The sequence below is a fragment of the Corapipo altera genome, unplaced genomic scaffold, assembly GCF_003945725.1.
Source record: "Corapipo altera isolate COAL_440 unplaced genomic scaffold, ASM394572v1 61, whole genome shotgun sequence".
NCBI classification, from domain to species: Eukaryota; Metazoa; Chordata; class Aves; order Passeriformes; family Pipridae; genus Corapipo; species Corapipo altera.
Genome location: NW_020884910.1, coordinates 6,455,346 through 6,479,042, shown reverse-complemented (window position 1 = coordinate 6,479,042; position 23,697 = coordinate 6,455,346). Strand labels below are relative to the sequence as shown.

The following is a 23,697-nucleotide window of genomic DNA, read 5'->3' as shown; positions in this document are numbered from 1 at the left end:
CTTTCCTGGGGCGGTATGTCTCTCGCACGGATGGTGAAGAAGGGAAACGGGGACGAATGTGTGTGCTGGCGAGGGAAAAGCCTCTGGGTTCCGGTCAATCTCTGCCAAACAAGCAGTCACACTCAGATGAGTCCTTAATTGCTATTGTGTTTTTGTTTTCCAAAGAGAGAAACCCTATTCCCCGAACCCGGCTGCAGTGTGGTGCAGGCTGGCTTTGTCTGGTTGCTGTGCGGCCGCTCTCGTCATCCTGGTCCCGCCAGGCTGCAGCTCAAAGTCGGGAGTACCTATTTAGCTGCCTGCCACCCACGCACGAGAGAATGGCTGGATGCAGGCGGCTGAACACCCCTCTGTCCTGCAGCGAGTCTCTCTCCTCACCCACGAGATGAATCTCCGATCTGTGCTGAACTGTCAGAATCCCGCTCTCAGTTTGCTTTGCTGCCTTCCCCCGCGGGCGAGCTGCTGTCCCCTCTGCATCTGGCTCTCCCACCTCACCCTCTGGCCGGCCGTGCCGGGCGAGAGCCGGCGCCTGCTGCCTGCAGTACCTTTCCCAAAGCCAGAGCCCACCGCGGCAGTGCCGCCTGTGCTAGTTTCACAGGGAACCTCCCGGTTGCTGCGCCCACGCCGGGCAGGCTCGGGAAGTGCTGCCGGGCTGCCAGCCCTATCTCCGGCCGGCCGGGGGGCTCCGCTCTTCCCTGCTGCGGAGATGTCCCTGCGGTTCGGCCCCTGCGGACAAGAGTTGGCTGCTGAGCATCCTGCCTCAAAATGCTGTTCCGTGAGAGGCTGAAAGAGGGTTTGCGGGAGAGGGCAATGGACTGGGGCTCCCGGGGCAGGCTGGGCATGCCGGCCGGAGCCCTGAGGCTCTGACGTCCCACTCCCGCCGGCCCCCGACCCCTCACTGGCTCCCAGCCCCTCGCCGGCCTGGCCCGACCTCGCTGCGGCTGCCGAGCCCGGTCCCCGGAGTCATGGCCCCAACCCTGAAAGCGCTGGGGAGTGGACTCTGCTCCCCGGGGGTGGGCTGCAGGCTCGACCCTCGGGCTCCTCCTCCGGGAATGCCACACGCCGCTCCTTGACCCGGGGCGACTCCTGCCCACTCCGACAGGGACGGGTTGGGGCGAGCATAGGGCAGGGAGAGAGGCCTTGCGGCACGGAAAGCATCGCACACGCTGCCGGGTTCGCTGCTGCGTGGTCTCCATTCCTCAGAGACATGGAGAGAGAAGATAGTTTAACTTATAGTATCGTAATAGAACGTGACCCCGACAGGAATGCGGCCGGCACCCAGGAGGGAGCGGGGGGATATCTCTGGGTTTCCGCGGCTTTGCGGGGAATTAGCGGGATGGACTTTGGGGAGCCGAACAAGCTGCGCCGATGGAGGGACAAAGGTTCATCTGGATCGGGGGTGTCCCAAGGCGTCATCGCCCGTCGTTCTCCGTTCTCTTCCAAGGTTTCTATCTTCCAGACGGGAGAAATCCCTGCGAGGCGTGGAGGTCGAACGGCAAAGAAGGGACGACATGTACCAGGAGAAATTCCTCCCACGACAGCCCAAAATTTCGTCCTGAGAGACCCCAGTCCCCGGCAGCTTTTTGGTTACTAGAAGCTCTATAAAAACAGTATTAGAAGCCAATAAAATCTTGCTTAATCTGGGTAAATTTCGGGCGCCGAGGAAGAACAGGCAAGGTTTGCAACGCAGAAAGGTAGCCCGGTTCGGGATCCAGTGGGTCATGAACACTTTAGAGGGACCTGGAGCCACGTTTCTACAGTGCCTGCTTTACACAGCAGTCGTGTTTCACGTGGGTTAAAATAAGTCGTGTTTGAAGTTCCCGGGTTGTGCCACGAAGATTGCTCGTGAGGAGGCCGGGGACCTCTCTCTCGCTTCTGTAGTGGTGCTTTAACGTTGATAGCACGGCGGGACAAACTTCCCTTTTCCATAGCGGGAAGAGTACATACCGGGGCCACAGGTCTTTTGAACAGTCCCGTTAAAGTCTGCTGCATTTTGTGTTCGACCCTGAACGGGATTGTTTACGGTATAACATATCATGTATGAGATAGGGGAGCGCAGAGACCTTTCTTGGTTCAAAGACCTGTGCCTTGAAGGGAAAAAAAATTCACCTTATATTTTTTTTTTTTTTCCTACCGAACACACATTGAAAGGCTGTGCGCAGCTCAGCTTTCTTCTCTGGAAAAGCGGGCTTTGGATCCCGTCTCCGTAACAAGGGGCCGGTTGTCCGCCTGCAGCACCCAATATGAGAACTGTTGTGCGCAAGTCTCGCAGCGTTTTCTGGGAACGCCGCTTTTTCGGCGTGTGCGAGGCGTGGGGACAAGAGTGGGACACAAGCGACGACGTGGCTGCCGGGTGGGTCCAGCCTGGACCTGGGGGAGGTGAAAGCACGCTTGACCTCTCCCGCTTCTCCTCCCCGGCGGCAGCTCAGGCGGAGATGGCTGAAAGGTACCATGTGCGGTTGAAGCCCACTCATCTTCCCACTCATCGCACTCAGCCCTGTAGGTTTGGGAACCGAGGGTTGCATTTGGGCTGGAAAAATAATCCAACAAAAAGGAAAACAAACCCCAGACTTTAATCACCTCAAGCTATCCCAAATTATAATACCAGCAATAATCTGTGAAGAAGTAGCTCTTCAATGCGCCGCTGTGCAAATGCTGTTTGCTGCCCGCGTAAAACTGATTTCGATTTCTTTCCCGACGGTTGAGTCGGGCGCCCTGCTGAGAACAGTCACCTTTTAGACTAAAATCTCCCCGCCAGGACTCGAGTGTGGGCTACCCCACGCCTGGTCTGGACCCGACTTTCCCGTTGCTCGTCGTATTCCTACGGCCACGCCGCGTGGGACGATAGGGGAGTCATACATGCCCCGATCTGAGGTCGGACCAATAGGAGTGCTGAGCCCAAGCACAGCAGGACTGAGCCCCTCCACCTCTGGGAGATGCTTGACGGGCAACCTCCTCGGGACTGGCTCTTGTGCCCTGACTCTGACAGTGGATCTGGTTGAAGCTCTTGTCCTAGAACTTGTCTAGATACAGTCCCGCTGCCGACTTTTCCACTCTTTCCGAGGTCCCCTAACGCTATAGACCTTCTCCGAAATTCTACAAAGTCGGTTTATTTACTGGGAGGATAAAAACCCCCCCCCCCCCCCCCCCCCACCACAAACAAACACACGAACCCCACAAACCAAACAAAACCAACAAAAAACAGGCAACAAACGAACAAAAACCCCAGCCTAGACCTATGAACCGCTTGGAGATCTCTCCCGGTCCCTTCTCGCCGGCTAACATCACTCCCGAGTCCACCTGCAAACGGGGGTAGGGGCAGTAAGAAGGAGGCCGCGAGGAAACCTCAGCGACCCACTGCAGATGAGGCCGGGGGAGCGCCCCGGCGGACAGCGGAGCCCAACTCCCCTTTTCCTTGGCACCAGCCTCCCCCTGTGGGCATCCTCGGCTCACTTTGCCACCTCTTCCCGGGGGTGTGTGTGTGCGTGTGTGCGCAAATAAGTCTGTCAGGAGGGTAATGTGGCGAGTGCCAAACTGTGGACAAGCTGGCACGGCTGATCAGACACCGCTGTTCCTCATTCTCGGAGCCGAGTGGTGTGCAGTCTTTTTTTTGGGGGGACTGCACTGCTTTCCTGTGGGTTTGCCAGTCTCTGCCCTCCTTGGAGCTGCCTCTTGCCTCTCACCATCCGAGAGCTGCAGCCCCGTGGACTCACCTGTCAATAGAGACCCGAGCACTAAGCAGGGGAGAGGAGAGGGTGCGGAAATAAATATCTCATAAAAAAGCGGGTGGCAGGAGCAGCCGGGACTGGGTCCGGGGCACCCGTGGGTGTGAAGTGGGGTGTCCCGGGCGGGCGCGCCCCCACGTTGTGCCCCGAGGGCTGCAGTGCACCAGGGAGCGTGGTGCAGAACAGCCCGCCCGTGTGCGGGTTTCACGCAAGCAGCGAGAGCTGAAAGCTGCAGAAATTCCGCGCCCGTGCTGACAGGCAGGCGAAGGGGGTTTGTAGGCGACAGATGAAGAGAGAGATCATCTAGTCCCCCGCTTATCGTTCCAGGTTGTTCTGAAGTTTGGTAAATACATGGTAAATACAAATGCATGGCTTTTAACCCTGCCTGTGTTGTTTCAAATCAGTAGCTGAGAAGGCAGTAGGGTCTCTAGCCGGGACTTTGGTCTTTGTTTGCGAGGGGAACCTGCTTTGTGTGAATTATTCATCATAATTGCCTATTTCCAAACAGCTCCGCGGGGAGTCTCCGAAATGCAGTCAGGTCTGGCTAGTGCCTACGAAGAAGCGACGCCCGGAGCTGGTGGTAGTTCAGGCATAATTTTAAGTTCCCGATTCGCCTCTCCACGGGGAACACTGGGACCGGGATGGAGCTTAATGGGGGAGAGGCCCGGAGACAGGGAGCACTTTTTTTCACCTTAAAGCTCAGGAAACCTGCCGATTTCTTTGTGATCTGCCTACTCTCCTTGTGCCGCCCCGAAAACAGGAGTAACAAAAAAATATAGGCGTCTTGGTCTGCAATGCCGAAACTAGTGGGAGACAAGTCCTGGTAAAATGGAGGGAAAGTAGTGGCTGTTTTTTATAGTCCAAGTGTATAATCGGATTTTTTTCTGTCCTGATAGAAAGCAGATAAATTTAGGAAGGGAGAGCTAAGAGAATAATTACAGGGTTAAGGTAGTTAAATTTTATTTCGAGTCCCAAAGGCAAAACCTGACATTTTATTGCGAACATCTGGAAGACTTAAGAGACTGGCATGGTGTTTGTTTAAACACTAATAGAGATTTTTATTCTGTAAAACACAAACAAAGACCATTTAAAAACACTTCAGACTGTAAATATTTTGCGGTGGTTCAATTCTCAAAGCCTGAGAAAACCGGGAGAAGGGGAGGGGGAAGGAATCGACAACATAATTAGGGTATAATTATGAATTAGTTAATATACGCAACAATACCGTTTGTGCAGACCATAAAAATAAATTGCAGGCGTATTTTTTTCCCCGCAGTCACAATAACTGACCCCGCGCAGCACGGGAACATCACCTTGCTCTTGTTTCCAAGCGGCGACTTGTGTTCACTTTAAACTTGCCTCTTAAGAGAGAGCCAACCTCGAAATCCTCCGATCTGTTTTAAAAGATAATCGACGCTGCATTAAAGTCCAGTAAATCACTCGCTCACATTATCAGACATCCTTCAGCCCGCACACACTGACTGGTTTTAACGTTGTTTTCAATTACTAACTTTAAAAAAAAGAAATAATAATAATAAATCCCCTGGCTAGGTCTGGATAAAGGACCTTCGGAAAGGTTTTCCTTGCTGTGAAGCAGGGTTTGAAACTGGCTCAGCCCCTGTGAACAGCACATCTGGACAGCACTCCCGCCCCGCAACCGGCTCCTCTTATTTCCTTTTTTCCCCCCTCCAAATATTTCCATATATAAACAAATATTTTTCAGGCTCGCTCTGCGGCAACTGGAAAGCAGGAGTGAATGATTTCTTTATAAACCCCGGGACCTGGCCCTGCGACCCCTGCTCCTGCCACTTTATTCCAGGGAGCAGTTTCCTGGATTTAATGGGAGCTACCCCTGCAAGTAAGAGTCTGGAATAAAGACCAGGCAAAGGGACGCATTCATCTCTGGCTGCCGGGGGTCGGAGTCGGATCTGAATCCAGATTAAGCCCAGGCCTCTGGTAGACTCCAGGTTTACACCGCTTGCCGCGGGGAGAGGGGAACTTGGCCCCGGTGCCGCTCCGACTGAGAGGAGCACGGGGACCGGGTGCCGGCGGCGCCGCGCGTGTGCGTTTTGCTCAGCCAGATTTTGGTGCAAAGGCTCAATCGAAATATCATTCCCCGACTTGGGGAGAGGGGGTTATTTCTGGGCCAGCTTGCTCAGCCCGGGGAGCAGCGAACCCTGCGAGGGGGCAGCGTTGGCTCTCGGTCCCCCCCGCCCCCTCATCCCCATCCCTCCCCTTTCCCCCGGCACATCCTCGTGGGGCCGCAAGGCCGCTGCAGGGTCTGCCCTCTCCCTCCGCTCGTACAGCGGAGCAGCAATGTCTCTGTGTTTACCACTTTTGCACCGCCCGGCGCGGACGGGCAGAGAGAGGGCGAGCTATCCTAAACCTCCCGGGCACAGGGACAGGGAGGAGGGGGGAGAGAAGCAGTCGCCGGCCGCCGTGTGTCCCCGCGATCCCGGGAGCGGTGTCCGGGACAGCGGGGACCTGTTCTCCGGCCCCTGGCAAAAGGATCTGCTCCCTGGGGTCTGACGATGAGGTGCCGTATTGGCTCGGAAGCTCCACTGTGTTGCCTCCTGCAGAGGCAGTTCGGCTTCCAGGGCCGGACGCGGAGTGCTCGGACACAGCTTGCAGACCTCGGGTGGCACAGGGGAGCGCCCCGATGTAAGAGACCCTAAATGGATCGGGGATGCTTTAACCTGGCCACCAGTAAAAACACACTTAATGCTATGGAAAACGTGCTTCTGAGTTCTCACATCAGCCCTCAAATTTCGTTTAAATCGCCCTGCCTTTCCAGTACCACTTCTTCTCACTAAAACGCTGTAAATATTCCACTGTTTTCTTGGTGTCTTTTTCTAAAATCCCCCTCCAGTTTCTTTAAAAGCCTTCCTCTGTGTCTGTCTCCCAGGCAAGTGTTTTCGAGGCTTTCGGAAATAGGGAAACGGATTTTTTTTTTTTTTTTTTTGAGACATTCTTTCGCTGGGGGAAGGACACACAGCCGGGGGACCCGTTGGAAACACATGTGGCCTCCTACGAGTCCCCGCTCCTCTTTCAGTACCGCTGTCGACTCTCTCCAAGCCCCGGTCTCGGTCGCTCCCTTCTTCCCGCTGCTCCTGCCCCGGCATAGCTCCCCGCGGAGCTCGGGAGCCTGCAGTGCCGGGGTTGGGGACACACGACATCCCGTGCGGCAGCGCCGCTGTGCCCGGCGCCAAGCCCGCGGCGATTGACCTGTCCAGGAGGTGTACCGGAGGGGAGGGGAAAGGAACGGAGAGGAAGGGGATGAGGGCTGTAGCGCAGGTGATCGAGACTCACAAAGCGTGCTCCTCGGCCTAGACATCAGGGCTTAGCTTTCCCGAGATTTAGCGAAGAAATGGCTTCTTTCCCGCTTTTCGTCCGAAATCCGTTTCCGTGCGTGTGAACCTCGGCGCGCTGCTGTCAGTCAGCGCTTTAGGCCGTAGAGAGAGCACTGAAGAGCTCCGCCGTACCGTGCGGATGTGGGCACCTTGGATTCACTTTGGGAGCAAAAGGAAGCGTCTTTCCCCCCAACACTCCCGTGTGTGCCCCCTTCACTTGTGTCCAGCCCCATAGTAAAAAATCATTTACGATTCGTAAAAAAAAAATCTCAATTCGTCTACGAAAAATCTCACTCTTCTCCCGGCGCTGCCCTAAGCAGCTCTGCGCCTTCAGGGAGCCGGGGAGAAAAATAATTCCTTCCTGAAAATTGATGTGTCTTCTCCCCAGCTTTTCCACCGTGACTAGGTCCATGTTAATTTTCTCCCGTACTTCATAATTATTTATATTTTATTTTGAACTTGTATTCGATCCTCGGGATCGAATAAACCCCCTCGGCTTTCCCCCCTGTATTTTCCCTATACAGTGTTTTGCCTGGCTTCACCTATTTTTCCGGGGTCCCATCAGTTAATAAAAACACACGCTTCCGCCACCTTCTCAAAAGCAGCGCTTGTTCCTTTTCACTGAGAGCCCCCCCCGCGCCACGCGTGACCGAGGGGCGTGGGAGCAGTTGCAGACCCGCCTCAGCCGGGAGGATTTCAGAGCAGAGTGAACAGGAGAGCGAGAAATAAAATGCTGAATATCGTTCAGGCAACCGGCCGGGATCTGTACCTAGCGGGTTTGTTCTTGCTGTAGCCAAAGGGACAAAAAGAAGCGGGAAAGGGGGAAAATTTATTTATATATAAAAAAATCCTCCTTCCCAAAGAGAAGGCGCTCCCACTACCCGTGTTTGTCTGGGTCTCTCTGCCAGCCCACGCCGGCCGCTCAGCCCCGCCGTTCCACGGACACGCATCGTTTTGAAGTGAAATTTCAACCCCCTCGAGACGTTGCTTCTGCCGGGTCAACACCGATTCCACCGGCAAGCGCAAGTAATACATGGCATAAATGACTTTTAAAAACACCCCCTCATCCGGCACCACTGGGTGGTAAAGCCCCTCTCGGGTACTTTGCGTGGGGATTAGCCAGCAGCAGTCTCTGGGAAATCTGGGTGCGGCGGAGAGAAGTGCGGGAGTTGTTACCTCTCTGCATTTAGAGCTATGGGTTTCCTACTGGCTCCCCGTTCTTCAAATAGTTAATTCTCCCGGCCGGTGCTCCAGGACTCAGATGGCCAAAATTCCTCTCCCTGAAGCCCGAGTCTCCCTTCCCTCCCCATTGGGTCGCAGCTTTTGGGTCTCTTCCGAGCTCTCCCTCCTATTGGCCGGGGACAGGTTTTTTTTTTTCCTTTCCTTTTTTTTTTTTTTTCCTTGACAGGCGCACACAGCCTGCCTAACTCTTGGAGAAAAAAAAAATCCCAGAAGTTTGGATCAATCAGAGAGAGACAGAAGGAAAGGGGAGAAGGAAAAAAAAAAAAAAGAAATCCAGCCTGCAGCCCCTCTGAGCAAGTGCTGGGACCTGGGCTGAGCACACCCTCCCGGCTCTGCCTGCGGAGTATCTGCAGCCTCATGTAGTGCTTTCAGGAGACTGAGGGCTGGTTCTTCTGGGGGTGCAGCTGGGGAGGGGTGGGGGGGAAAAAGAAGCAAGAGGCTCTGCCTCTGGTCCCCGAGCTGTGCGCTCCCAGCCACTGGTCGCTCCTCTGCCCAAGGGCCTGGGCTGGGGGATAAGATGAGTGAGAGGCGAAGATCGGCGGTGGCCCTCAGCTCCCGAGCGCACGCTTTCTCGGTAGAAGCCTTGATCGGGACAAATAAAAAGAGGAAACTGCGAGACTGGGAGGACAAGGGGCTGGATTTGTCCATGGAAAGCCTCAGCCCCAATGGCCAGCTGGGGGACAATGAAGACCCGACTCAGTGCCTGGACCTCAACCCCGGTTAGTGCGACTCCTTTCTCTTCGGGACTCCCCCGCCCGCCCCGCTCCCTCCCCGCCAGTAGCCGCTCGCTGCCCGCCGGGAGAGCTGTGCCCAGCAGCGTGTCCCGGAAAACATCCGGGACTGGGGGTAGAGGAAAAGGAAGCAGGATTTTTGCGGAGATTTCTTGGAGTTTTTCCTTTCAGTTTACGGGGACTTTTTTCCTACTCGCTGCGTCTCTTTTCCCCCCACAGCTCCATGATATCCCGTGAGGGGCAGCGTGCCGACTCCACTTTCTCTTTCTCCCCCTCTCCTCCCTCTCCGTGCCTGTCGGTCGCGATAGTCCTTCACGAGTGTCTCGGGACACGCGGTACTCCTTGTCCGGAGTTTCCCGGCCTCCGATCGCGGAATTGCCGGGTGGGTCGGGGGCAAAGGAGTGGGGTGCGACATGCACCCATCTCCTCTTTCCGAGTTACCAGCCAAACCTCCGAGCCTGTTTCGTGGAGACCGTGCGCTCTAACCGGAGGTTTCGGTGAAGGAGGAGGAGGAGTCCAGGATCAGCCCTGCGCCGAGGCGAGGGTCGCCGGCTCCTCAGAGCGACGGGGACCCGCTACACACCCCTGCGGCGAGCTCCCATCCGAAGCCTCCCTGGGCTGGGCCGGGCCCGGCAGCGAGTGGCTGGGGGCCTGATCCTTCTCCCGGGATCGGGCCCGCTGGGGCTCGGCGGCGCGGCCTCGCTCCGCTCCCGGGACGGAGCGCACAAGCCACAGCGGAGGCTCGGGGAGACGGTGGAGGGGGTCCTACCGTCTCCTTCCTCTCCTACTGCTCCTGGCAGGGAAAAGGGCCTCAGTGGGTGAGAGGGACTCCGAGGAGTCCGGCCCCGGGGACCGGGGCGCATGGAGCAGCGCCGGAGCCGCGGTCCCTCGGCCGGCAGCACAGTGTTAGGGAAGAGGGAGAACAACACTTCCCTCCTGGTGTCTGTACTTTTAATTATAAACTCTCGTTCATTTATTTTTATTTAAAGGAGATCCAGTAGTTCGCAGCTATTATTTGGCTCCGGCGAAACCCCCGGTCTTCTCTTTTCCCTCCGGTCTTTTCTCTCCGGCCTAAACCGACGGTGCTGCAAAAGCAGCCGCGGACTCGCGACTACCCCGGGGGTGAAAACGCGCCAGGCCCCGTGCCCCCCACCCCCACTGCTCCCACGCCCTTCGCGCCGTCCCCACGCTCCCCAGTGCCTTAAAAAGGGACACAGAGACCGATCCCGCTCTTATAATTGTAGTGGGGGGAGAAAACGAATTTTAGGGGATTTCACTTCGCTTTTAATATTCGGATGGGGGAAAAAGGTCAAGCGATTTCTTTGAGCGACATTGTGAGAAAAAGCGCAGAAATTTCCTCCAGTTGTGCCAAGTCCGCTCCGCCGCACTTGGAGAAGAAAACACCTTTTAAAAATTATTTTTATTTATTTTACATGACGTTCCCTGAGCTATCAGTAAGCATCAGTTCAAGACCCAGAATAAGAAAACAAACAAACAAAACAAAATCAGACAAACAAACATACAAAAAGGAGGGGAAAAAAAAATAAAGAAAGATCTAGGTGTCAAAAATATTTGCTGTAAAAAAAAAAATTTAAAGTGTTTTTGAACGGAGCTAAAGACCGGGAACTCCGAAGACCTCTCCCAGCTACGCTCTCAAGGAACCGCACTTCAATTTGCTTTGAATAGCAGCAGCCCTTCTCGGTGCGGATCCTAGGGAGAAGTAGGTAAAATCTGCTGCCAGGGACGTCTCTTCCAGCGGAGGGACGTGAGTAAAGGAGAGGGGACAGCAGCGATCAACCAGTAAAAAGACAGCTCAGGTTTTCAGGGACTTCCCTGTTCAAAAGAAAAAATACGCGAACAAAACCAAAAAAATCCAATGTCTAATAACAGAGCAGATCTGTGCGTCAGTCTTCTCTTTTTAGTACCGTTTTTCTTATTTTTTTAGCAGCAATAGGATATATTTTTGTGTAGTCTAAAAGTTTAACTTGCCCATTTCTCCACGAATTCGAAATGGAAAATTGGAAAACTCCCTCTGTGCCAGATTGGAGAGCCGGACAGAATGACTGCTAGTGCCTGAAACCTCAGAAAGCAAACGTGATGTTTTTCATAAAGCAAAGGAAATCAAGAACAGTTTGAGAAATCATTTTTAGGAGGTTGATAGACTTTAAATAAAGTCCACGACTGTAATTTGCACAGTCACTTCATTAAACCTGATTCCTCCGAGGTGTACCTTAGCTCCTGGGTGAAAATTGATTAGCGGCTCTATAATGACCACCAAATTCCATCTTTACAAGACCTAATTAAGAACAAACTTTACACCTAAAGTATTTTAAACTTGCCAAATCTCCAGCGATATAGCAAAAAAAAAAAAAAAAAAAAAGTAGAAGGGGGAATTTTTATAGTGTCCCAAAGGTTCAACAGTCAAAGCCGCTGCCCCGAGTAGCGATGGGCTGTTCCTTCTGCTGGAGGGATTCTTGGTACGGTGTACTCACAGAGAGGCCACAAGTAGTACAGTACGGGCTGGGAAATTATGTGTTGATTTTGCATGTGATAACGTAAATCGGGCTAGCCCCATTTATCGATCTTTTCACTTAAAGTTCCTCCATTTCAGCTCAGGAGGGTCTGAAAATCATTCGCCGCGGGGAACTAAACATGGTCAAGGGCAGAGTAAGGCTTCGCTCTCCTTTTTACAGATATTTTCCGTGCAGGCGGGTATCAGGATTTCTCTCCCACGCGCTGGCGTGGATTTTCCTCTCCATCCTCCAGGAGTGGGAGAGAGGTGGGGGTGTCGGCGGGGTGGCCCCATTCCACTCTCGGCGTTGGGGCTTCGCCGCCTTCGGTGCGGCTTTGTGCTGGACGTGTACAAACTGCAGCCCTGGGGGTGCGTGGGAGGCAACGCTCCTCATCTCCCCGTTTTGGCGGAATCCTCGACCCCTTATGTGCCATTTTACAGCCGTGCCCAAACACTTCGATGATGATATTGGCGATACTGAGTCGCCCCGAGAGACCTCCCCGCGCTCCGGTGCCACATCTTCCTGGGAGAAGCGAGATGGCAGGCTGGGAGGTGGTGGGTTGGGTGTGGTGTGGGGAAGGTTGAGAAAAGCAAGCGGATAAACCCCCCGAGTTTATAAAAAATATCTCCTGAATATCCAAGTTATTTATGTCTCAGCCACGAATCTTGTCGCCAGAGTTAATGCGTTTTTTTACGACTCATTGAAAAGGGCGATAAATCTGGATTTTAATTACGGGTTCTAATCACGACGTTGTGAAAAGGAATTCGGGATTACAAGCAGCTCTCACCGTCTCTCCCCCCACCCCGTCCACCTGGGGCGCGCCGGGCTTGGGGCCGCGGCCGGGCCGGCGGGAGGCAGGGCTCGCCCCGGGGCTCGGTGAAGACTTCCCAGCTGCTGCCCCGCTATCGGGCTGGGCCGGGCTCCCGGCATCCTCCACCGGTCCTCGGTTCTGGCCGCGGAGAGGTGAAAGGAGCAGGACAGTGGAGGGGCGCCCCTCAGTCCCCTTGGCAGGTTTGGTTTCAGAGGGCAGCAAAACAATGGGCTCGGGTGTCTTCTGGGTATTTATAGACTTAACCTGAGCAGCGGAAAGGTCACAGGGGGCCCGGGCGTTGCCTCCCTTGATGTCTCTATTGTTTACCGTCGTTTACGGCGGTGGCATTCGTCGGCCCTTCCCTCCGCCACGCTAAAGGCCCAGGGACAGACCGAGGCAGAGTCGAGCGCGCTCCTTTCCCTATGGGCGCGTTTCCCCCAACAGAAGCGCGGCTGCTCCCTTAGGGGGTCGGGGTCGCTTAACTGTGAGAGGAGAACAGGCGCTTCAGAGGCAGAACAAAACGGTGCGACTAAAAAGATGGAATTTTTCGGCTTTGGGACGGTCCTTTTCCTCGCAAAGAAACACGCGAGTCAAGTTCGTAAACGAATTTTGGCAGTGCAGTCCTTGTATCACACATCCTATCAGCATTTTTGATTGCATAAATTAAAAGTGGCCATATCGCTTAAAAAAAATCCCAAACCACCTGAAAACAAACTAACAAACACCCAAACAACAAACTAAACCAAAAGAAAACAAGGCATTGTTGGGAATTTAATTTTTCGTTCCCTATGTTTATCTGAATCTACATTAGGGAATTACTGCGAGGTTTTGCAACGAGAGAAAACAATGAGGCACACATTTCAAGACCTACAACGTGTTTATTACAGCTGCTTATCCATAAGATTAAGATCCGAGAGCTTGACAAAGCCTTCTGTGGCTGTCAAGAGTATAGCCTCCATCTCTTTTACTGAGGCATGTTCTCCTGCCTCTCCCGGCAGGTTGCTCGGGTGTCCATCCCAATCCCGCTCCGCCGCAGGGCTCCTGCTTCTCCTCGCCCCCGGGCAAACCCCCTCCACCGGCGGGAGTGCGGAAGCCACGCAGTCCGTCCACCTTCCAGAGAGGCAAACAGATTTTAACAGCAGGAGAAATGCGATTGATCATATGTGACCTGTCTTTATTTTTTTGTTCAATACCCCTGCTTCTGAATGCTCATATTGATGAAGTCCTGTTCTCTGAGCAGTGGCTGTTACAGCCGCGAATAGGGAGCGACCTAACTTGATTTTTCGCTTCAGCTTTTGTTTGAGTGCTCGGTGGATGGGACTGGGATTTCAAGTGCTGGCAGAGAACGTTTTCTCGTCTCTTCCCTGAGGTAGGGCGCACTGGTTTACATCGCCCTTTGCATGATCCTCAAGGCTCGCTGATGAGCAATGCTCTGTAACAACGAGGTGTAAGAGAGAGTGTCAGCTTTGGCTTGGGACTGGGAGTTATGGATGTGAAGTCTTTCTAACAAATTTGTGTATGACTGGGATTGTATGAATTCATTTCACCTGTTGAATCATCAGTTTTCCTCTTTAAGAGAGGATACGGAGCTCAGATCCGTTGGTCCCTTGTGTACATGATGGAAGGAAACGCAAAAATCTGACTCTCCTAATGCCTCTGCTCCCCCCATGCTCCAGCCGCAGAACTAATGCTCTAGCCCTTCTCAGAGGAGACAATCGCAGGAGGCAGATGGAGCTGTCCAGATTAGAGCCAGAAGAGCCCTGTGGGGGCTCAGGAGAGGGTTGTCTGAGTCAAGTTCATACAACTCTGACCTTGGAGCCAGGGGAGACTGAGAGCGAGAAGGATTTGTCCCTGCGTTAACGTGCGTCTTACTGACTTGGTGAACTCCGGCTGCTGGGTTTGTGAAACTCTTCCTGCAGAGAGGTGAATTGCTCACACTGTATTAAGAGGGCAGGCAACAGAAAAATAGAGACAAGCCTTACAGCGCAGCAGAGCATTAGAAAAAGCACAGAGTGGCAAAAAACTTTCCCTTCTCTTTCATACATATTTCAAATCTGCAGCACCTTTTACCCAGGTTTATTCCATCTGTTGGGAAGGGGAAAACTGCTGTTTCAAAAGATGTTTCTTACCTTTGACAAGAACTTCAGGAGAATCCAAAAAGCTTCTGTTACAAGCAAAAGTCAAGTAATTCCTTACAAACCATCAATCACTTCTCCCTTCTCCCATATGGGACTGAGCGCTTATATCAAATATCAGCCTAGCTATCCTCTCCTCAGGCAGAAGTGTTCTGCTTTATCTGTATCTGTCTTCAAGGAAAACTGATATTTTTTTCAGATGGAAAGTTGAAAGATGTCTTCCAAGAGTGCTACATTCAGGAAAGAGCATTTGCATTATTTTACAACACAGTCGGTGCCAGTTGAGTCACTTCTATTCACACAGATCACTGTGTGAACAGATTCTGTTCCTATTGTAATCAGCTGGATTCTTGTATGAATCTTAGGTCTCCAAAGATTAAAACTTTTTTTTTTTAACCTATCTTTTTTCCTACCTTCTCATCTAGATTAATAAACTTACACTAGTTTAAATAGTGCACTAAAATCAGTCTGAGAGTATTCAGAAAATTCCTGGATATATTGAGACAGGATCATATGGCGTTTATATCAGTTCCTTTTGCAAGTAAAATCCATTCAACTGTGATTTAAATCACCCCATATTGAGATCTGTACTTTACACTGATGATGTAAAATCAAGCTCAATGAAAAAAGCGTACCTTTTCTAAAACTAACAATGTTTCAGAGAACAACAGAGTTTCTGGGAGAGGCTGAACCTTTTAGTGCCTTCTGATGTAATTACAGAATTTTATGCGAACTCTTAGCTCTCTGACAGTGCAATTACTTTGCAGTAATGGGATGGGAAGTTATGTTTAAATTCTGTCAGCAAAAGGAGGGTGGGTATACATGCAAATGGGCAGTATTTGTCAGCCTGGGAGCTGTGTGTCTCCATTGGGAAGAGCAGCTGTGGGCACCTGGGTGTATAGGAAAAGGCAGACAACTGGGATCTTCCCAGTGCTCCAGTTCCTAATCTCGGCCAGAACAGCTCTGCATAGCAGGACATTGAAAGATTTGGCTTTTATGGCTTTTTGTTTGAACTAGTGTTTCCACAGGGAGAGTACCGTCCAGCAATGCTGAGACATTTTTGTTTCTAGAGGAAAAAAAAGGTGTAGCTTTTTGTTGCTTATATCCAGTACTATTTAAAATAGGTTACTATTGCAACCTTAATGCCTGTGAAACATCTACTGTCTCAAAAATACAATCCTGTTACATTTCTTGTGTTAAAAGCTGTTGCATGCTCTGGTGAGAAGTTCTAGGGAAAGATAACATAGTAGTATGGTAAAATCAAATTGAAATATCTTTGAAAGCAGATTAAGAATTTTTAAAACTCTGAAACGAAACAGTGCCAGCTCAAATCCAAGCAACAATATTCGTGCCAGGGGCATCTTTTAATTGCATATTCTGCAAGGTCAGACAACAATGAATCAGTAAATCAATCCAGGAAGTGACAAAAGCACTTGTTACAATAATATTTACTATAATATTTCCATATACCCTTTGTTCAATTGAGCTATTGATCTGACTGTATTTTGAAAGATGGTGAAAGGACTGTCTGAGTCAGTCTCCTGTGACAGTGGGTTGTCCGATGTTTGCTGCGTATTTGCAAATGCAACCTTGCAGATGTTGGAGGGAAGGATTCATCTAGCAAATATCTTAGACCGGAACATACCAATTTGCAGCAATAGAGGATTTCTGAGGATTTTTCATTTTGAGATGCAGTAGAAAAGAAGTGAAAATTGTGAGGATTCATTTAGATTGAGTTTAATAAAAGCTTTTTTTTTTTTACTTCACTGAGAATCAGAAAAACTTAGGATTTGGCCAGCCTTTAAATATTATTTTTGTATCATCAAACTACCTAAAGTTTTTTAGTTATGCAACCATTTTAAAATTTGCAGTTAAAAAAAATAAGGCATTTTTATTTATATATAGTACTCAAATAAAGCATTTGGCCATTCAAAACTGCTTCCCAATTTTTCTTCTTCTAAAAATCAAAGTTCTTTGCCAAGTTCTGTAGGATTTCATGAAGTTTTCTTTTCTCCAAAGCTGGGTTTTCATTGTTGATTCACTATATATATATGCATATATATATATATAAAATATTCAGCTAAACTCTTGCACGGTAGAACTCAGCCCTTGTCATAGTGGATGGTTTCACTTCACTGTCTCTGCACCTCTTCATTCTTCTCAAGAATCTTTTGCTTTCTTGGAAGGAAATCTTCCAGTATCGTTAAATGGACATTCTCAGCTATGTCTACATGTGTAGTTCTTGGAAAAGAGCTTAGGAAGAAATTATTGCCAACCACCTTTAAAAGAACCAATTTAGAGTTTGTAAAGAGTACTTAACCAACTGGTTAAAAACTGACACAAATCATATTAATAATCAGCACATTTATATGAATACAGCCACAGCAAAAATTGTTTGAAAATCAGTGGGCCAGAGCACACAGAATAGTTATGAATGACTTACAGTTCTTTGACTTCACTCAGGGACTGGATGCACTCTTGGCTAGCATTGACATTTTTCCCATGACCAATGAATTAACAAACCCAAGCCTCTTCTTTTAGGAGGTTCAGGAAATGGAGAACTCCCTGATCAGAAACCTACCCCAAAACTAAGGGGAGAATTGAAGACACCACAGTGTCTTTGCTTTTAATAAGAGCAAAGAACTATGCATTGTATACTTCTTAAGAAGCTGCACTAGTAATAGCAAAATCCTTAAAGAAGATACCAGCAGATGCCATCATCTGTGAGGATGCCCATGCACATGAAATAATTCTAATGAAAACATGTTATAACATTGAAATTCATGGTGCATATGATGAGAAGGTTAGGGAGTCTTCAAAAATAGGTTCTTCTTGATTTATCCCTGAAATGCCTGTAGATCAGTTTTGTAAATCTGAGTCTGCAGGGAAGAAGGGACCTTGGAAATAGATGGAAAAATTGACAGATAGACTTCTTTTTTTCACCTAATCACTGCACTGGATTGTCCTCAATCCTCCTCAAAGGATCCTATTAAAAGGTCAGTTATTTAATGTTCCTAGCTCTTATTGTCTTCACATTTGACCGCTTTACAAGCATCACTTCATTTGATGAAGAAATTATCCCAGTGCTGCTCTGTCATCCCTCTTTCATCTTTGAACATGGATGCACTTTGCACAGAAAAATATTGCAAATTTATTTTTGTTGTGCTTTAAGCAGTCTTTCTTGTCAGGGTGAAAAAATAGTAGAAGAAGACCTGTTGAACGTTCCCTTGTACGCTCTCAGACCTTAATGGAAATACTCTCACTGGCTTTTTTGAAAGCAAACTTCATTCTTGAGGTTCTGCTAGACTCTGCTGCTGCCTTAACTTGTAATATAATACCATGCAAGAATCAGGATTGGCAATCTTAAATTTTTAGTTGACACATCCTCTTGTGAAATTGTGTATTGCCCCTGAGTTGGTTCTTTTATTTAATAAAGACTTTGGAAGTGTCCTATGACATTGCATAAACCAGTAGCATGAAGGCTGTTGGAAGCCCAGAGGAGGCAGCTGCTAAAGGAGGGCCTGATTCTGTGAGATGCCAAGTATCTGCATTTCAAAGGGTTTTATGGTGCTGATTTTCAAGGGTGCAGCTTTTGTGACCTTATTTTCAGTGGTGTTAAGAACTTGTAATCACCATGGAGATCTTGGCCTCTCACTTGATTTCTGCTCTGAGATACCCTAAACAGACAGCCACGGCCAGAAGGTAGCCTTCCTCTCAGCACAACTGTCAGGACTGGAATAATTTTGGCTTATATATGGGGATTTCTTTTTTGTACCAGTCTGTAGGAGTTAAATAATCATGATGGTGAGGTTAATGCCTGGGAGATCACTTTTATGCTATAGATGGATCATGTTTGCTCTTCAGATTTGCTGCAAATGCCTGATGGTGTGAAAACTATCAGGTTGGATCAGATACAGGTTTCTGGATTATGCCTGTCTTCACAATTTCTAAGTGCTCCTGCCCTTTCATTGTGTAATAAAATAAAACAGTGCTCCATACAAGGCAACAAGGCTGTTATTTTTAAACTGAAAAGTAGTTTTTTTCTTAAGAAAGCTTAATCTTTTATACACCAGAAAGTTGTAGGAAGCTAGGAAAATATAGAATACAGCCCATGACTGTGAGTGCCTAATGGTTTTTATTTTGCTCTGGAATTTAAAAGATAAATAGAAGATTTATTATTGTAGGATTTGGGGGTTTCCTGTGCCAAGTTCCTTGGATCAAATAAAAAAAAGTCTTCATTTACCATCAAACAACCCCAGCAAACTCTCCATCTGCCTAGTGGCAAGCCAGGCGCATTATTCGCTTCAATGCTGGGGAGTGTTAGCCACATAAGACTGTAACATCACAGTTCTGTTATGCAGGTCCCTACAACTCTGACAGAGTGGCAGAGAGCCTACACTGCCCCATTAGAGACTGCTTGGATTATTCTGTACACAGTAATTCTGTTTACTCCATAACTCAGGAAATTGTTCCTGGGCTGGGGAAAGGGAGGGCAGCTGTGGAAGTGCCTAGCAGTGTGCTGTAAAAGAAATGGACAATAATTAATAGTTTTTGTGAAAATATAGGCATATAATGCAACTTCAGGAAGATAAACCCCCTCATTCTGCTTCTTGGAATCAAAGATTCAATTGTGAATTGGCTGTTTATTAAGAGTGTTTCAAGACTGTTTGCTTAAGTTACCAAGATGCTGAGCTTCATTTATCTGGAGTAATTTGGGAATAACTGATTTAGAAAAAGTGGAAAGAGGCTGGACTGAGTACATATGGGGCACATAAGCAAGTAATCCAGTATGGTTACAGCCCTTAAAAGAAAAGCAGTTCAAACCCAAAGGAGCATGGAAAATGTCTGGGGCATTTTTTGGCTCTGTTCTTTTGCAATGTCAGATGCCCTGCCCCGGTCGTGCTCTCAGACACCTGCTGGACTGGAATGTCTATGGGCTTCTGTATGTGCTGACTCGTCCTTGGGCTGAGAAAGCATAGTAAAATAGTACATCAAGAATAAGAGGGCTGTACCTCAGCCTGGATGAGGACTGGGTGCCCCATTTTGCTCTGAAAGGCTTACTCGACCAGGACAGGGGACATAATGCACCAGGGAATGCACTGGGTTAATGTTGTGTTTACAGAGTTACATGTGCACATTATCCTCCTGGGAATTAAGTGAAATCAGGCAAAATCAGGAAGACATGAGTTAATAGGGGTAAAGGAGTAGAAAACCAACCAGAAAGGGGAATCACAATTGGGAAGGCAGAGGAGAATGAGGCAGGAAAGGGAGTAGTTCAGGCCTTCATTTCCTACCCACCAGCTGCTCTCGGCATGAGAAGAAATTAGAAACTGTTTTCAGACTTTCTCCCTGCATCTGGGTACCTTCCTGGTTCATTTGCCCCCCACCCCCCTGCCCCCAGAATAATGAATAACATGGTTCCTATAAATGAAATATACTCTTCAAAATGGTTTCTGAAGGCAACTTAGTACATTATATGAGTAAATGTAATAATTTGGTGTAGCTTAGATATGTAAGAGGGGGGAAACAGTAAACCTTTCAAATAAGTAGAAGTTTTCATGAAAAAGAGCAGGGTTTCTTCCCATGGTCCTTGTTCTCCATGGTTTAATGCAAAAAAAAGTTAGGAATTTCAGGAAAAATTATAAAGCTCTTCTAGAGGAAATATTTTCTCTTACAGCAAACTCCACAAGATTTTTTAGAATATTATTTAAAATCCTATTTGCGACTTTTATCACTTTATTCAGGCCTGCAGCCATTTTATAGTCTATAGATGTTACATGTGGAGTTATCTATTTTATTATGCAGTTGCATTGGCTGTACATTATTGATTTCCATTGCATATAAACATCATGTGTTTCAGTGCTTTATGGTATTAATATTTAAATTTTCAGTATACAGAAGTTTTTTACATTCCTGAGAGACTATGTTAGTCATTACTGCAATGATTGTAGTTATTTATTCTATAGGTATACCTACAGGCAATTTCTAATCACTAATTAAATAATGCGTAGCACATTTCTTATTGTTAAGGACATAATTAAACTCAATTTATGATAATCAAGTACTACAGACAATTCAATCTTCTCCCTCTCCTCAGAATTTCTACTTATTATTTTTTTGTGTGTGTTTTTCCTGGGGGCATGGGTGGAGGGAAGAGGGAGGCAAATTTTTTTAAAAACGTCTGTCTGGCTAAGACCCCATAACTTAAATCAAGAGTCACAAATAGTAACAATGGTTTCTTGTTACAATTATTTGTAGTGGAATGAGAATATTTATTTGTGAGCTCACCCTCAATCATTTCATTTATGAATATTCAAACATCTACTGAGTATTCATGAAAATGCTTGACAGTCTTGAATTAAAATAAAAGTAATTACATCTCAGATAGTTGCTATTTGCTGTAGCATGTATACAGTGATGTTTGCCGTGCAGATAAGTGGGAAGAAAAAGCTTATTATTACAGTCATCTAATGAAGTGTATAGCAGTTATTTTGTATTTCTTTCCTGAAAATTGTGTGGTTTTTTTCAATCTTTTTTTTTTTTCTATTTCTACTTCCTTTTTTATTTTATTCCAAGTTCACAGTCGTAGTATTTTTTACTTGTCTGAGTCATGACTTTTCTCCTGTATGTCAGGATGCTCGTTCAGCTCTATTTCAGCAAGAGGTGATTCATTGTTGGCACTTGGGCTATTGCACGTACTTAGACTGTTGACTCTTTGTGACAGCCTGATGATCTCCCCTGCTTACATTTAGCAGTACAGCAGAGCATCAATTCACATCCAGGGCTTCAGGACATTACAGTTGCACAAACAATAATATTTTGAAGGTGTTGCTTGTTACTCACAGTCCTTTTATAAGACAACACTCACACCAACTGTTTACACTGTGGTTGGCTAGTTTTTTTCCCATGTACATACTAAGATGTGATTTTCATTGCGAATGCCAGACTTTGCTTCTTTGAGCACAGCAGGTCAGATGCTCATAACTCTTCCCCCGTACCTCCACCATAGGGGAAAAAGGGACTTCAACCAGGGTTTGTCATTATTTTACTTGTGGTCTGAGTTTGACATAATTTAATAATAAATTCAAAAGCATGGTCGATGATATTTGAGTAGGAACTCAAATTTCAGCACAGTGGAAACCCTAAATGAAGAAATAATGAAAGTAGAGTTATGTGAGGTAGAACAGAGGTCTTGTTTTGTTTCAGTGCACAATCAATTATAGGTGAAATTGCCATTTATAAAGGAATATTTTGTAAAAAAAAAAGAAATTCCTGAGCTATGTTTCCTCATCTTCTGCCTAAGATGTTGGGGAAAAAAACCCTTTCTTCTTGTATATTTTAACAATAAACAAGGGAATAGAAAGCAGTAATTTCTTTTTTTACAAAGGCAGAGGAATCTGAAGCTGAAGGCTTTGTTTGCAGAGTTTGTACGGCAATTAAAAATAACAGGATTCCCAATTCAAATGATTGGCTCAAAATGCAACCTTATTTAGGAAGGAAAGCACAGGAATAAGTCAGTGATTGAGTCTCTTGCACAAGGAATTTGCCAAATTGGAGATCTAACATTCCCATTTTCTTCAATTAAATTTTGACTACCCTCACACAAATAAAAAAGTTATTTTTTTTTACAAGGACATGACTTTCAAAAGCTATTTTCAATTATTTTTTCTTTGTTTCACTTCAGAAGAGTGTGCAGATACCTATTTGGGGCCAAATTCAGCAAACAGCTGAGAACTCTAGCCCATTTTGTTACAGTATTTTTTAAAAAGGATAACAGTGACAATGACGTATACAAAGTATTTAATACTCCCCATTTTTAATAAATATAGTTCTCCCTCTTTCTTTTTGCTTTTGTTCTAGGATTTCTTTTGTTTAAGAACTGAGGATTTTTTTTCAGGGAAGACTTTCCAACTCTTCTTAACAGCTCAGAAAAAGTGACTGTTTAATATTGATCAGAGTTCTAATTCCATTTTGCTTGCTATACACTTCCTCCACATTGTCTGCATGTATAAGTCTCTTTCTCTATAGGTAGATTTATCATATGTACATGTATATATTATATATATAATACTATTATTACATATATGTATTATATATGATATTATACTAATATTTTTTCTTTTTTATAGGAATGTAGCATAATCTTTTCCTAAGGCCACTAAAACACCAAATTTAAACATTTAACATATTTTAAGGATTTTAGAAATACCAGTCTTCTCTGTTCCTATTTTGCAGTTACAGTTTTTTATGGCAACTAGTATTAGATACCAATGCTACATTTGGTGGCTAAAAATAAGAGAATCGTGCTCTGCAAGAGGTTTCATGCATTTGATAATGAAAGCTCCTTTCATTTTACAACGAAATTTTCACACCTGGTTTTGTACAAAGCAGGAAAAAAAAGGCCTTGCGTTTTAATGGGAGAAGCATTGTTTTATGTACTGATTTATCCAATTAAGTTTGGAGCAAGCACCTAATGTTCAGAAGTTGAGTCTTCGCTGTCTTTGGTGAGAACCACTCAAAACCAAGAGCATTCCCCTTTACCCAGCAGATATATTTGTGGCAACAAAGTTTTCGCTCCGGGGCAAAAGTGGATTTGAAATCCTCTTTTAGAAGGGCAATTCAAAAAATTCACTGTGTTAAACAGAAGTGCAAGAAGCTCTTTTAATGAAAGACAGATTGTAAGCATTTTCCTAAGATTATCACGCTGTTAAACTGAAGCAGAGCAGCCGAAATTCCTGCATCATTTACATCCCATGAGCAAGGCGAGGGCAAAAGCTGGAGGGAAAATATTTGATAATATGGGAGCAAACAGCTGTGAGAAAGAAAAAGCTGCACTTTCAGTCGCTGAATCTCTTAGGAAAAGAAAATAATAGTTTAGTCAAAGCCAAATGAAGCAAGCCCTGGGCTGTGTGATGCCATTAATCATTACAAGGACACTCTCAACATGGATTTAAAAAAGAAAGATCAGTTCTGATGTCCTCCAGTTTCTTCTCTCTTTAAATACTCTGGCTGGCACTTTAAAGTGTATAAAACTTTAATTTTTGTTCCTGGGATCTTTCCCTTTTTACGTTTGCAAAGATGGTTTCTGTTAGACAGTTTCCTCCTTGCTATCTGAGGCCCTGATCCTGCCAAAATGTATTCGTGTCCTTTGTTGCAGTGAGTCTCCCACCCAAATCCCTCCCAGCAGGAAAGG

General features: G+C 47.2%; 1 protein-coding gene across 1 annotated transcript in view; it reads left to right on the top strand.

Annotated features, from left to right (window-relative positions):
• The first annotated feature begins 8,515 nt into the window (after nucleotides 1-8,515).
• TBX15 (T-box 15) overlaps nucleotides 8,516-23,697 on the top strand; it is a 92,317-nt gene continuing 77,135 nt past the window's right edge. Inside the window, exon 1 of the mRNA XM_027653605.1 lies at nucleotides 8,516-9,033. Within this exon, the coding sequence (XP_027509406.1) occupies nucleotides 8,832-9,033 (202 nt within the window). The 5' untranslated portion in view covers nucleotides 8,516-8,831. The remainder of the gene's footprint in view (nucleotides 9,034-23,697) is intronic.